The 15,402-nt window shown below is 46.2% G+C and overlaps 1 protein-coding gene across 1 annotated transcript in view; it reads right to left on the bottom strand.

The window, feature by feature from the left end:
- Positions 1–250: 250 nt before the first annotated feature.
- Positions 251–15,402, bottom strand: part of LOC138975019 (RNA-binding protein Musashi homolog Rbp6-like) — a 56,446-nt gene continuing 41,294 nt past the window's right edge. The window contains exon 5 of the mRNA XM_070347666.1: positions 251–575. Within this exon, the coding sequence (XP_070203767.1) occupies positions 405–575 (171 nt within the window). The 3' untranslated portion in view covers positions 251–404. The remainder of the gene's footprint in view (positions 576–15,402) is intronic.

Below are 15,402 nucleotides of genomic sequence, written 5' to 3' on the forward strand. Positions count from 1 at the left end.
GAGTGTCAGCTACAAGACAAACACACCCTTACACTGACTGCCACAGGGCATAGGGCTACGAGTGTAAAGACAGTTTATGTTTTGTTCTGAAGCCTCAGGACAGCACTCAAGATGGCTATCAACCAACAGTGACCGCCAACAGTCAACCCAGTACAACATTTGTCAGCATTTGTCAGCCACACGACGAAACAAAACAAGACACGCACAGCAAGCACAGGACAATACATTCATCAATGGACAGGACACATCACACACAGCACAGCTCAAGAGGTAGCAGACAGACGGAACAAAAACAGACCACAGACTGGACAAAACATTGACCCATGGACTGGGAACAAACACCCGGACAGAAACAGAGAAAAAAAACTAACCACAAGAAAATAAACAGAGAGACGGAAACGATCTCACAGCACAAACATGACAACATATTCACCCACAGAACGCACATTGTCGAGACAAGACAAGGAGAAGATAGACAGAGACGAACATGACAAGATAACAGCGGACACAGTAAAACGACAAGTTTGTCTTACCTTTGGCTGAGCTTTGCGGGGGAAGGCCACTTTGGGATCCACCTGCAAAGGTAGAGGAAGGAGGTAATGATTATCCATGCGTGTCCAACAGTCTCTTCTCCACTGCTTCCCAGTCACAGTCGGGGCAGAATAATATACAGTCAGGCGTCACGCCTCGGTTCCTTCTCTCTCGATGCTGAGGAGGAAGGGGGGGGGGGAAGGACGGGGTGGGAGGGTGTGATGGAGGAGGAGGGCGAAGAAAGGAGGCAGCAGGGGGGTAGGGAGGGTACAGAAGGGCGAAGGCTTGCCTGTCACGAGGTAACGAGCTAACCCTCACAAACGGCGAGCTTTTGTCACAATGATCTCGGGGCCCAAAAGATGCCAAACGAGTTTCTGACGATTTGGCTTTTCGGGGAGAGAATGCGAGAATCCCGCGGTAGACGATTCACAGTTTTCAGACCCACGGATCTCGATTCGTTGACGATAAGCGCAACCTCCACTGGGCCAGCGAGCACGACAAGCGCAACCTCCACTGGGCCAGCGAGCACGGGAAACGGTGAATTTTTTTTTTGACGGTGGAACCTGCAGTTAACCTTGCTGCGATTTGTTCCCGTTTTATAGTTCTTTCACCCTGTTGTAACGTAAGAATAATTGATGAAATAATGTATTCTGTCCTATTTGAATCTGTTCTGTTCTGCCCTATTTGACAGTATAATCAGGGTGCACTGTTCAACGATGAAAGTGAAAGCAACATAAATCGAACTTTCCGCAAGGAATGTTGGTCTGTTCCTATATACCAACGTGTATCTACCAAACCACAGGAATGAAGGCAAAAGCCACAGGTATGAAGACAAACGGTGCAGGTAAACCAAGACGATGCAGCTTCCGGTGCAAAGGTACAAGCGACACAAGCGACAACACGAACAGCTAATCCCCTTTGGCCAGAGAGACTGAGAGCTTGACCACAACTTTCAAGCCGAACAACAGGTGCGGACGCAAGTGACTGGCAACAGGACGTCAAAACTTGCACGCAATTTTTCAGCTGGAGGGAGATGTTTGTAAACCGCAGAGCGCCCTGGCTGTGTTGGGTGAACCCTGTGTTGTTGGCTTGTCGGCAAAGTGTGAGGTCTGGGTCCCCTGACGGTTTGTGTTTGGGGTCCAGGGCTTGGACACGTCCTCCTCTGGTTACGGCGGCTGACACAGTGTCTTTTGTTCCTTCGTCCAGTCCCACGCTGCGTCAAGGTGTTCCCTTCTCTTCTTCTTCTCACTCCAAGGCTGAGTGACGGGCGCAGAAACACAGGGGGGTCTGGGGAGGTGGTCTTGCTTCTGGCTCCCTCGATCCGATTAGCTTCGCGCCTTCACTTTCTGCCTCTCTTGCTGTCAGCTTGGCACAGGGAGAAGAACAAATATAATCCGCCCTTGCCTTTTGTCTTGCGCTGGATCCGTCTTGCGTTCTGTCTTGGCGCGACGCTGCTGCGTCTTATCACAGGAAAATCCTCTTACAATTCCTGCGCGGCGTGTTTTTTGTCTGTATGATTATTAATAGGGAAGTCTGGGCGACGTCAGCTGTTGTTTTGTTGTTTCATTTTTGCTGTTCCGCTGGATTCCTGTTTGAAGACGCGCTCCGGAACACTTGTTTCACACAATCGAAAAGTGCACCGAGACTATACTGAGCTCGGATCGACGTGTTTCACGAAAACCACAAATTAACACAAGCCAAAATGTTACGACGGTTACGGAGCGAGGATGGCAGCGCTTATCCAACCACAAATTCACACAATCCAATATGTCACAGAGTCTACGGAACAAGTATGACAGTGTATGTCAAACCACAAATTCACACAACTCCAAATTTCACCGAGACTTGAGAGCGCGGATCACCGTGTCTATCAAACCTCAACGATCACCTCTGGGGCCCGGGGCCTGCGAGACACAACTTTATATGGTGCGGGGAAATGTGCTGTGTTTATTTCTCACAAACTGCTCCGTTCTCACTATGGGGGCCCCGGGACCAGGGGGAGGTGAAGAAGGAGGGGGTGAAAGGGGAGGGAGGGAAGAAAAATGGCTACCGTTGTGTCAATGACAATGTATGCTTTTGGCCCTAGCGGCCGTTGGGGACGGAACCTCTGTTTGTTTGTGACCACCTCCGTTCCAAGGACTGACCCGAGTCATTGTGTTTCGTGTCCTCCCTTGTGACGGCCCCCCGGTCTTCCAGAGCGCAAGGTGTGGTTGACAGGTCTTTTAGATGTAGAGCAAATCCATACTTCTTGTTCTAAGTCAACGCCTTCCTTTGGAGCGTGCTGATAGCGAGGGTAAGACAAAATTGCACCTCTTTTGGCTGTCTCGTTTTTGAGGGGAAATATGTTACTTATGTGCGAGAGTTTATTGCAGAACGCTGACGTTGCAAAAGATGCTTGTATCCTCCTCCTCCTCCTCCTCCTCCTCCTCCTCCTCCTCCTCCTCCTCCTCCTCCTCCTCCTCCTCCTCCTCCTCCTCCTCCTCCTCCTCCTCCTCCTCCTCTCTCTCTCTCTCTCTCAAACGCACAGAATATCTCTCTAATCTCTATCTGTTCTATCTCTGTCTCTTTCACCTTCTTCTTCTTCTTCTTCTTCTTCTTGTTCCTCTTATTTCTTCTCTTCCTTCTCATCTCCCCAAACACCCAGACGCCGGTGCATCACGTCTCATAACAAGGGCAGGGAATTCCGTGGCAGAGGCAGTTCCCGAAATAGAGACCATCAGTATTCAGGTTTCAAACACACTCCTGCTCCTATCGATCCCCGTCTGCTTAAGACAGTCTCGGCCTTCCATACCCTGCCCTTGACCCCTGACCTTGGTGGCACTGTCCAACATACTCCTAAAGTACGAGCCATTAGACACAGGGAACTGCAATATATTGTCTGCATGCAGCGCACAACATGTGTGCCTGTGTTGGGTATGAACAGGGAAACAAGAATCTCTGGCCACAGAGGTAAAGATGAAGGCAAAATCAGCAGAGACCAAATCAGCGACCGATTCCATCGCATGATAGACAGACTGTTGTCTATGCTAACGAGTCAGCTTATGCCACGTTAGATATGCAAGTAACCTATTCATGGTACATGTTGAGTTGAACTGACTGAATCAGTCTCCAAACCATATTGATTTTTCTTCTCAGAAATAAGAGTTAATTTCAGATGAGTTGAGAAATGCAATAGGTCACGTGACCGACTACCAGCCAGAATGATTGGCCACGTCAATGACCGATCACCCCAAACCCGTGCCATGAATGATTGGCCACGTCAATGACCGATCACCCCAAACCCGTGCCATGAATGATTGGCCACGTCAATGACCGATCACCCCAAACCCGTGCCATGAATGTTGATCACGCTGGAAACTTCACTGGCTTATCATCCAATCAGAGTTACCGGTACAGGAAGAACCAAAGAGGAGGTTGGTTCTGACTGAACAATGATCGAGCCAGAACTGATCATCCTAGCTAGACTCTGGACAACAGATGGACGAGCATTTCTGAGACCATTGCAGTAACCTCGGTCAATGTCTTTGTGGCAGTGATATGGGTCAAAAACCAAACTTGAGTAACTGGCTGTTGCTTTCTTCACCCAAGAGATGTAGTTGACAAGAAGTGACCAGGTGCCTAACCACCAAGAGATATAGTTGACAAGAAGTGACCAGGTGTCTAACCACCAAGAGATGTAGTTGACAAGAAGTGACCAGGTGTCTAACCACCAAGAGATGTAGTTGACAAGAAGTGACCAGGTGTCTAACCACCAAGAGATGTAGTTGACAAGAAGTGACCAGGTGTCTAACCACCAAGAGATGTAGTTGACAAGAAGTGACCAGGTGTCTAACCACCGAGCCGCGGCGTGGCGAGGTGTGAGTGTTGTGTGACGCTGCCCGGCCATCGTCCGTGCGTCGACTGACCTGTGTGTATGTGTGTCCACTTTCTCGCTGACATAACGGCCCGTGTAAACGTGGTCACTGTGCATACACACGAGTCGCTGGCCAGAGGAAATTACTCCCCACGCGGATGAATAAAACGCAGGAAGGCCTGGTTCCGTTTTCTCTCCAAGGTGGTGCTTTTCATTTCGCTACCTGGGCTAAAAATGTACTCCGTAGGTAGGTTACTTTCGGTTTGATCCACGTCCGAGAAAAGAAGGTAAACATTGCTTTGGAAAAGTTCCTTGCGTCATCCGTCGCTGGTGGACTGAGTACTTGGGGAATGGTGGCAAGCAAATACAAATATTCCTGGTTGAAAGTGAACAAATATAGTAACGGTCGTTGTCATGGGTCTGGCAATAGACTGAGATACACATCAATACGTTTCTCGTTATTCTTCGTACCTACCTGTCAAACGTTTACAGTGTGTGTGTGTGTCTCTCTCTCTCTCTCTCTCTCTCTCTCTCTCTCTCTCTCTCTCTCTCTCTCTCTCTCTTGTTCCTGTTCCCTCTAATTGGGTTTTCCTAAGCGCTCCTACTCTTTAAAATGTCACCGACAGAAGAAAGTTTAAACGGGTGGAAGCTAGCGAGTCCAATTCAAGACGAGCGCTGAATTATTAAACGCACTGCATCCAGTAATTAGAAAGTTGCGTGTAACAGCAGCCTGCTCTCTTTGAGCTAGGTCACAGTCGACTTGAATTACCTCCCCTCTCTCGGCACCTGTCAAGAAGGCGAAAAAGTGCGATACGGCGGAGAAAGGTCGAGGTCAGGGGTCATGTCAGCGAGACAGGATTTATGGGACGAACGGGACTGTTGAAGAGCGCGAGGAACAGCGTAAACATCATGTCGGACCACAGGCCACAAAGAACTCCCCAGACTCATAGCCAAGACATTTAGTCACTGTGGGGGACGGTTTAGTTCGTTCTGGTGACGCAAAGTGAAGGATGGACGGTCTCTCGTCAAAACTGGAGCATTGTATGAAGTACAAAGCCGTGTTTGATATACATGTATATGATTTGACGTTGAATTCCATTTTGGCGGACGAGTTTCCACATGCCGTGACGATGACTGTAGAGCAGTTAGTAGAAAGAAACTTCAGTCAGTAAAAAGCCGCTACAGGGTCCATTTGCTAGTTTTGTTGTACCAGGTTCCGTTCCACCGACAATAGACAAAGTCCAGAATCCACTCTGTCAGGGTTGTATGGGCCGAGAAAGAAATAATCTTGCTTTTATTCCGGTGTATTCTTGCTTTTATTCCGGTGTATTCTTGCTTCGACGTGTATCCTCCTCCTCCAGCCGAGCTTGGCCATCACTGGGTGGCCACAAGCTCCGTCTTGTCGTGGTCAGTGTCCAGCAACACCAAGGAGACGACACAGAGGGATAGACAGACTACCGACGGTATCTGATTCTGTTGGTTCAAACAAGATGTATCCAAGGAGATGAAGGGTGGCGTATAACACAATATAGATACTTGGTTCTGCACAACAAGGTCAGCTTACACCAAGTATTCAACTTGTGTAAATGCATACGACATGTGCAATAGAGAAAATGAGAGCTCTGCGGGACCACTCTCCTGGCTCCTGATATAACAACAGGCATTGAAATGCACAGTCGACTGTCATCCTTTGTGTACATGTAAACACAACAGGCATTGCAATGCACAGTCCACTGTCATCATGTGTGTACATGTAAACACAACAGGCATTGCAATGCACAGTCCACTGTCATCCTTTGTGTACATGTAAACACAACAGGCATTGCAATGCACAGTCCACTGTCATCATGTGTGTACATGTAAACACAACAGGCATTGCAATGCACAGTCCACTGTCATCATGTGTGTACATGTAAACACAACAGGCATTGCAATGCACAGTCCACTGTCATCCTTTGTGTACATGTAAACACAACAGGCATTGCAATGCACAGTCCACTGTCATCATGTGTGTACATGTAAACACAACAGGCATTGCAATGCACAGTCCACTGTCATCCTTTGTGTACATGTAAACACAACAGGCATTGCAATGCACAGTCCACTGTCATCATGTGTGTACATGTAAACACAACAGGCATTGCAATGCACAGTCCACTGTCATCCTGTGTGTACATGTAAACACAACAGGCATTGCAATGCACAGTCGACTGTCATCCTTTGTGTACATGTAAACACAACAGGCATTGCAATGCACAGTCCACTGTCATCCTGTGTGTACATGTAAACACAACAGGCATTGCATTGCACAGTCGACTGTCATCATGTGTGTACATGTAAACACAACAGGCATTGCAATGCACAATCGACTGTCATCCTGTGTGTACATGTAAACACAACAGGCATTGCAATGCACAGTCCACTGTCATCATGTGTGTACATGTAAACACAACAGGCATTGCAATGCACAGTCCACTGTCATCCTTTGTGTACATGTAAACACAACAGGCATTGCAATGCACAGTCCACTGTCATCCTTTGTGTACATGTAAACACAACAGGCATTGCAATGCACAGTCCACTGTCATGCTTTGTGTACATGTAAACACAACAGGCATTGCAATGCACAGTCCACTGTCATCCTTTGTGTACATGTAAACACAACAGGCATTGCAATGCACAGTCCACTGTCATCCTTTGTGTACATGTAAACACAACAGGCATTGCAATGCACAGTCCACTGTCATCCTTTGTGTACATGTAAACACAACAGGCATTGCAATGCACAGTCCACTGTCATCCTGTGTGTACATGTAAACACAACAGGCATTGCAATGCACAGTCCACTGTCATCATGTGTGTACATGTAAACACAACAGGCATTGCAATGCACAGTCCACTGTCATCCTTTGTGTACATGTAAACACAACAGGCATTGCAATGCACAGTCCACTGTCATGCTTTGTGTACATGTAAACACAACAGGCATTGCAATGCACAGTCCACTGTCATGCTTTGTGTACATGTAAACACAACAGGCATTGCAATGCACAGTCCACTGTCATCCTGTGTGTACATGTAAACACAACAGGCATTGCAATGCACAGTCCACTGTCATCCTGTGTGTACATGTAAACACAACAGGCATTGCAATGCACAGTCCACTGTCATCATGTGTGTACATGTAAACACAACAGGCATTGCAATGCACAGTCCACTGTCATCCTGTGTGTACATGTAAACACAACAGGCATTGCAATGCACAGTCGACTGTCATCCTGTGTGTACATGTAAACACAACAGGCATTGCAATGCACAGTCCACTGTCATCATGTGTGTACATGTAAACACAACAGGCATTGCAATGCACAGTCGACTGTCATCCTTTGTGTACATGTAAACACAACAGGCATTGCAATGCACAGTCCACTGTCATCCTTTGTGTACATGTAAACACAACAGGCATTGCAATGCACAGTCCACTGTCATCATGTGTGTACATGTAAACACAACAGGCATTGCAATGCACAGTCCACTGTCATCCTTTGTGTACATGTAAACACAACAGGCATTGCAATGCACAGTCCACTGTCATCATGTGTGTACATGTAAACACAACAGGCATTGCAATGCACAGTCCACTGTCATCCTTTGTGTACATGTAAACACAACAGGCATTGCAATGCACAGTCCACTGTCATGCTTTGTGTACATGTAAACACAACAGGCATTGCAATGCACAGTCCACTGTCATCATGTGTGTACATGTAAACACAACAGGCATTGCAATGCACAGTCCACTGTCATGCTTTGTGTACATGTAAACACAACAGGCATTGCAATGCACAGTCCACTGTCATCCTTTGTGTACATGTAAACACAACAGGCATTGCAATGCACAGTCCACTGTCATCATGTGTGTACATGTAAACACAACAGGCATTGCAATGCACAGTCCACTGTCATCCTTTGTGTACATGTAAACACAACAGGCATTGCAATGCACAGTCCACTGTCATCATGTGTGTACATGTAAACACAACAGGCATTGCAATGCACAGTCCACTGTCATCCTTTGTGTACATGTAAACACAACAGGCATTGCAATGCACAGTCCACTGTCATGCTTTGTGTACATGTAAACACAACAGGCATTGCAATGCACAGTCCACTGTCATCATGTGTGTACATGTAAACACAACAGGCATTGCAATGCACAGTCCACTGTCATGCTTTGTGTACATGTAAACACAACAGGCATTGCAATGCACAGTCCACTGTCATCCTTTGTGTACATGTAAACACAACAGGCATTGCAATGCACAGTCCACTGTCATCATGTGTGTACATGTAAACACAACAGGCATTGCAATGCACAGTCCACTGTCATCCTTTGTGTACATGTAAACACAACAGGCATTGCAATGCACAGTCCACTGTCATCCTTTGTGTACATGTAAACACAACAGGCATTGCAATGCACAGTCCACTGTCATCCTTTGTGTACATGTAAACACAACAGGCATTGCAATGCACAGTCCACTGTCATCCTTTGTGTACATGTAAACACAACAGGCATTGCAATGCACAGTCCACTGTCATCATGTGTGTACATGTAAACACAACAGGCATTGCAATGCACAGTCCACTGTCATCATGTGTGTACATGTAAACACAACAGGCATTGCAATGCACAGTCCACTGTCATCCTTTGTGTACATGTAAACACAACAGGCATTGCAATGCACAGTCCACTGTCATGCTTTGTGTACATGTAAACACAACAGGCATTGAAATGCACAGTCCACTGTCATCATGTGTGTACATGTAAACACAACAGGCATTGCAATGCACAGTCCACTGTCATCATGTGTGTACATGTAAACACAACAGGCATTGCAATGCACAGTCCACTGTCATCCTTTGTGTACATGTAAACACAACAGGCATTGCAATGCACAGTCCACTGTCATGCTTTGTGTACATGTAAATACAACAGGCATTGCAATGCACAGTCCACTGTCATCCTTTGTGTACATGTAAACACAACAGGCATTGCAATGCACAGTCCACTGTCATCATGTGTGTACATGTAAACACAACAGGCATTGCAATGCACAGTCCACTGTCATCCTTTGTGTACATGTAAACACAACAGGCATTGCAATGCACAGTCCACTGTCATCCTTTGTGTACATGTAAACACAAACAGCCTCGACCCGAAGCACACCACAACTATGCCGACACAATTCAGACAGCAGGAGGCGAGGGCAAAGCCATAAAGGACGGGAGCAGGCTCTAATAAAGCAGTGAAGAGTGCAATAAAGCTCAACAGCTCTCGAGTGAAGGAAAGCGGTTTGAAGACGAGGACATGGCCACACTCGACGAGACGGTGCCAGGCCTTTCCGACACGTTCATTGCAAGCAGTGTTCACCTGTTGACACTGTTCCCCCCCCCCCCCCTCTTGAAAGCGATTACCTGAAATCAGCGTCTGTTTCTATATCTTGCTTTCTCTCTCTTCTCGGAACCCGAGCACGGTTGATAACTGTCGTTTATGTCTCATTTTATTGAAGAGCCGATCCTGTGTCGCAGTTAGGTGCATTCTTCACACCCACATATCGTCATAATTATCATCTTGTGTGATTCGTCATAATTATCATCTTGTGTGATTCGTCAAACCTCGTTCTCTCTACCTGAAGGATGGCAGAAGATGGCAGAGGATGGCAGAAGATGGCAGAGGATGGCAGAAGATGGCAGAAGATGGGCTTGGGACACTCTACCTGAAGGATGGCAGAAGATGGGCTTGGGACACTCGCGGACGCGTACATCTTCGGCATTTAAGAACGGGGTGAAATATTGTCTATCACGTGGTGTACATCCTGGTTACGACCCTACAGTGAGGGGTTCTTTACTTTCTCGTTGGTAAAATGCTACTGACGTGTAGTTAAACAAAACTCGTTAATCATGTTAAAAAAAGGTTTATGGGAATTTGTATGTGGTAATCATGATTTCAACACTTACAGGGCTGGACCTAGTGTATGAGAGGGAGGGCTTTCCAAATTGAGGCAGAGAGGGGCTGGACAGGCGGGGCTGGACAGGCGGGGCTGGACATGCGGGGGGTTCTTGGTGCCTCCCCAGATGTTGTTAAAATTCAACAATGTATTTGAAAAAAAGCCATTTTAAAGGTAAATTTTGGGTCTCCTGGAGAGAAAAAAAGGTGGGGGGGGGGGGGGGGGACTTCCGGAACCCAGAAACCCTTATAAGATCCAGCTCTGACCTATGTTTACATGTTGAACTCAGAAGGATTCGCACTGCTAAACGGCGTAAGAACGTCAGTCGTCATCCTGTCTTGATGGACCGCGTCTTAACGACGGCAGTAGGGACACTATAGTATTCATGATTCGAGGGAATGACATCATACATATTCATGGGCTATGTACCGCAGTAAATGCTACTCAATAGGCGTGTCAGAGGGTGCCACTTACATGTATCAGTCATCTTGAAAACTTAACCTTGATCTAGGATCAGGAGCGACGGAAAAAGGGGTGGGATGGGTGGTAAGGGTACGAAGTAGGTGGAGGTGTGGGGGGGGGGGGGGGAGATAGGTCGAGACACCGGAAGGAGAAGAAGAGCAGAGACAGCAGAAGAGAAGAGAAGAGGTTCAGGAACCAGATTTCGTCACACACTGAAATGTCACGTCATTCGTCACACACTGAAATGTCACGTCATTCGTCACACACTGAAATGTCACGTCATTCGTCACACACTGAAATGTCACGTCATTCGTCACACACTGAAATGTCACGTCATTCGTCACACACTGAAATGTCACGTCATTCGTCACACACTGAAATGTCACGTCATTCGTCACACACTGAAATGTCACGTCATTCGTCACACACTGAAATGTCACGTCGCGTCATTCGTCACACACTGAAATGTCACGTCATTCGTCGTAGAGTCATATCACAAGTAATTTGGTGTTTCTTTCTTGTCTTCAGTATATGAAATTGTTGTAATTGTTGTAATTGTTGTAATTGTTGTAATTGTTGTAATTGTTGTAATTGTTGTAATTGTTGTAATTGTTGTATCACAATTATGTGCAATCAAACAGTAAACACATATGCAATGTATTTTGAATTGCATAAACATTCTTTAAATTTCTACTTTCATATACGAAACGAAAACAACTTCACCATTAACATCAATGATAAGAGCAAAGACCAATACACAACAAGAACAATGGATTGATATCATATATTATAATTATGAAGGATGGCAGACAGCAATACACAAACAGAACCGTGAAAAATATGTGACAACAAGAAGACACCATGGTTTAGAGAAACAAAACAACTATGTTGTCAGTCTACAAGCATTACAGAGACCCCCCCCCCCCCCCCTACACGTTCTGCAAACACGGAACTGTCAAAGTAAAAAAAAAATAATAATAATAATGCAAACAACAAAACAAGAACAGAAAGAGTTGTTACAGGTATAGAACCTGACAAGAACAGAAAGAGTTGTTACAGGTATAGAACCTGACAAGAACAGAAAGAGATGTTACAGGTATAGAACCTGACAAGAACAGAAAGAGTTGTTACAGGTATAGAACCTGACAAGAACAGAAAGAGTTGTTACAGGTATAGAACCTGGCAAGAGCGAAGACAATATGCCAACAAGCCAAGGAGCACTGATGATCAAAATGCACGTGTCATTTAAAAATAATAAAAACACTTTGCACCATAATAGAGCTGCACCATAATAGAGCTGCACCATAATAGAGCTGCACTAGTCTAAGGAGCATGCCTTCCACACACACACAAATAGTATGCTCGTATAGGCCCTATAAGATCCGCACTAAGAAGCATGGAATTAAGAAAACAACGATAATCATATGCACTAAGAAGCATGGAATTAAGAAAACAACGATAATCATATGCACTAAGAAGCATGAAACTTAATCCAGGCACAAAGAGGGCATGCATGACGCTGTTGTCTGCCAGTAAGGGTCAGAAGAGCGGAGTTAATGCCAGGCACGAAAACACACAGATCACGCCGTCTGAAGACGGGATGTCTTCTCTTCTCGCTCTTCTTCGTCCATCGATCAAGGCTAATTGAGTGTCAAGCGAAAGGTCGACCTCTAAAGACCGCATGACATCGACCCACATTCTGGGGCGGGGACGTAGCTCAGTGGGTAGCGCGCTGGCTTTGTAGGCGAGATATTTATTTTTCGGAGTCAACTTTTGTGCAGACTCTCTTCGGTGACCGAACACCCCCGTGTGTACACATGCGCACGAAAAAGATCCCAAGTTCACAGCGAAAGTCTCAGGGCTTGGAAAACACGAAGACACGGATGCTTCATCCCTCGTTTGTGATTATCATGATCGTATTTTGATACTTTGACGAGGGAGCATCTCGTTACTCCCCCGTAGTGGCTGCTCCGTCTGGCGTCTGGCATCATGGGGTTAGTGCTAGGACTGGTTGGTCCGGTGTCAGAATAATGTGACTGGGTGAGACATGAAGCCTGTGGTGCGACTTCTGTCTTGTGTGTGGCGCACGTTATATGTCAAAGCAGCACCGCCCTGATATGGCCCTTCGTGGTCGGCTGGGCGTTAAGCAAAAACAAACAAACAAACTCCCCCGTATCGTTACTCCCCCGGCTCGTTACTCCCCCGGCCTGTTACTAACCCTAACCCTAACCCTAAGGGGGAGTAACGAGCCGGGGGAGTAACGAGCTGATCCCCTTTGACGAGACAAGACAGAGTCAAAGTATCACACCATATCTTCAGCGTATTACCAATATGTCGTTAAAAAAACAACCCATTGTGGGCCACGTGCAGCAAGCACGAGGGTATGACAGAGAACAGAACCCATTACAGAACCCATTACAGAACCCATTACAGAACCCATCACAGAACCCATCACAGAACCCATCACAGAACCCATTACAGAACCCATTACAGAACCCATTGCCTTCTTTGACTTGAAATGTCGCCTTCGATCGCGCTAAAACGAGAGCGTTCGATTGGGGCGAGTACACAGAGAACGCTGGAGTGACGCGAAGCTCTCCACAGTGCGCGATTCGATTGGGGCGAGTACACAGAGAACGCTGGAGTGACGCGAAGCTCTCCACAGTGCGCGATTCGATTAGACGCGTGCATGGACGCGTGCCATTGTGTCACACAGTCAGCTGCCTGGATTAGACGCGTGCCATTGTGTCACACAGTCAGCTGCCTGGATTAGACGCGTGCCATTGTGTCACACAGTCAGCTGCCTGGATTAGACGCGTGCCATTGTGTCACACAGTCAGCTGCCTGGATTAGACGCGTGCCATTGTGTCACACAGTCAGCTGCCTGGATTAGACGCGTGCCATTGTGTCACACAGTCAGCTGCCTGGATTAGACGCGTGCCATTGTGTCACACAGTCAGCTGCCTGGATTAGACGCGTGCCATTGTGTCACACAGTCAGCTGCCTGGATTAGACGCGTGCCATTGTGTCACACAGTCAGCTGCCTGGATTAGACGCGTGCCATTGTGTCACACAGTCAGCTGCCTGGATTAGACGCGTGCCATTGTGTCACACAGTCAGCTGCCTGGATTAGACGCGTGCCATTGTGTCACACAGTCAGCTGCCTGGATTAGACGCGTGCCATTGTGTCACACAGTCAGCTGCCTGGATTAGACGCGTGCCATTGTGTCACACAGTCAGCTGCCTGGATTAGACGCGTGCCATTGTGTCACACAGTCAGCTGCCTGGATGACGCCATCGGATTAACGTCACGGGGTCGGAAAGGACAGTTGCTGTTTCCATTTTAAAACACTAAAGGGTGCCTAGTTTCAAAACTTTTTTCTTTTTATTTTGTGGAAAAATATGTTTTTTAAAACCAAATGTATAGAAGACACCTGCTGCACCTTTTATCTCACTGTGTCAGATTCAAATCATCAGCAACAATAGTGTCTCTCACTGTGTCAGATTCAAATCATCAGCAACAATAGTGTCTCTCACTGTGTCAGATTCAAATCATTAGCAACAATAGTGTCTCTCACTGTGTCAGATTCAAATCATCAGCAACAATAGTGTCTCTCACTGTGTCAGATTCCAATCATCAGCAACAATAGTGTCCATGTAAACAATTAACTTTGTTTGTCGTTTCGTTCATGTTAGTTGTCACTGCACCTCTTAACCGATCGACCTGGTTGAAACAGAGTTTCAATCAGACCAATGCAATAACGATAAGGAACAATCACTTTGGTCACGAACTCAAGCTGAAGCTAAAATCATGTATCCTTTACGAAGACTAATTTAAATATCAATTCATGACGGAAGACATACAACTACGAACAAAAAGTCGATCGATTTTGCCAGACGTTGTAGTGAATATGACACTTCAGGTGTATTCATTTGTTATCAAGCTTTCCTGCTTTTTGATGAAAACCATTTAAGTTTTGTGTCGTAACAGATGACGTTGCATGACGTCACATCCTTACGGTTTGCCTATATCCGCGTCACTGCCTATCAGCTATTCTCCACTGCAGTCTCTTCATCAGCAACGACTCTAGTCCAGTCCAGCCAAGAAATGTCTTTTAATCCTGGAAGTCTGGCATCGTGTGGAAGACATCACGATTTTCTGCTATTCCACTCGAGCGCATCGAGCCTGAAGTGATCGATAAGGCTGTCAGTTCTTCTTCTTCTTCTTCTTCTTTTGTTCGTGTTCTTCTTGTTCTTGTTCTTCGTGTTCTTGTTCTTCGTGTTCTTCTTGTTCTTGTTCTTCTTGTTCTTGTTCTTCGTGTTCTTCTTGTTCTTCTTTTGTTCTTGTTCTTCTTGTTCTTCTTCTTCTTTTGTTCTTGTTCTTCTTGTTCTTCTTCTTCTTCTTTTGTTCTTGTTCTTCTTGTTCTTGTTCTTCGTGTTCTTCGTGTTCTTCGTGTTCTTCTTCTTCTTCTTCTTCTTCTTCTTCTTCTTCTTCTTCTTCTTCTTCTTCTTCTTCTTCTTCTTTTGTTCTTGTTCTTCTTGTTC

The sequence above is a fragment of the Littorina saxatilis genome, linkage group LG9 (assembly GCF_037325665.1).
Source record: "Littorina saxatilis isolate snail1 linkage group LG9, US_GU_Lsax_2.0, whole genome shotgun sequence".
Lineage (NCBI taxonomy): Eukaryota > Metazoa > Mollusca > Gastropoda > Littorinimorpha > Littorinidae > Littorina > Littorina saxatilis.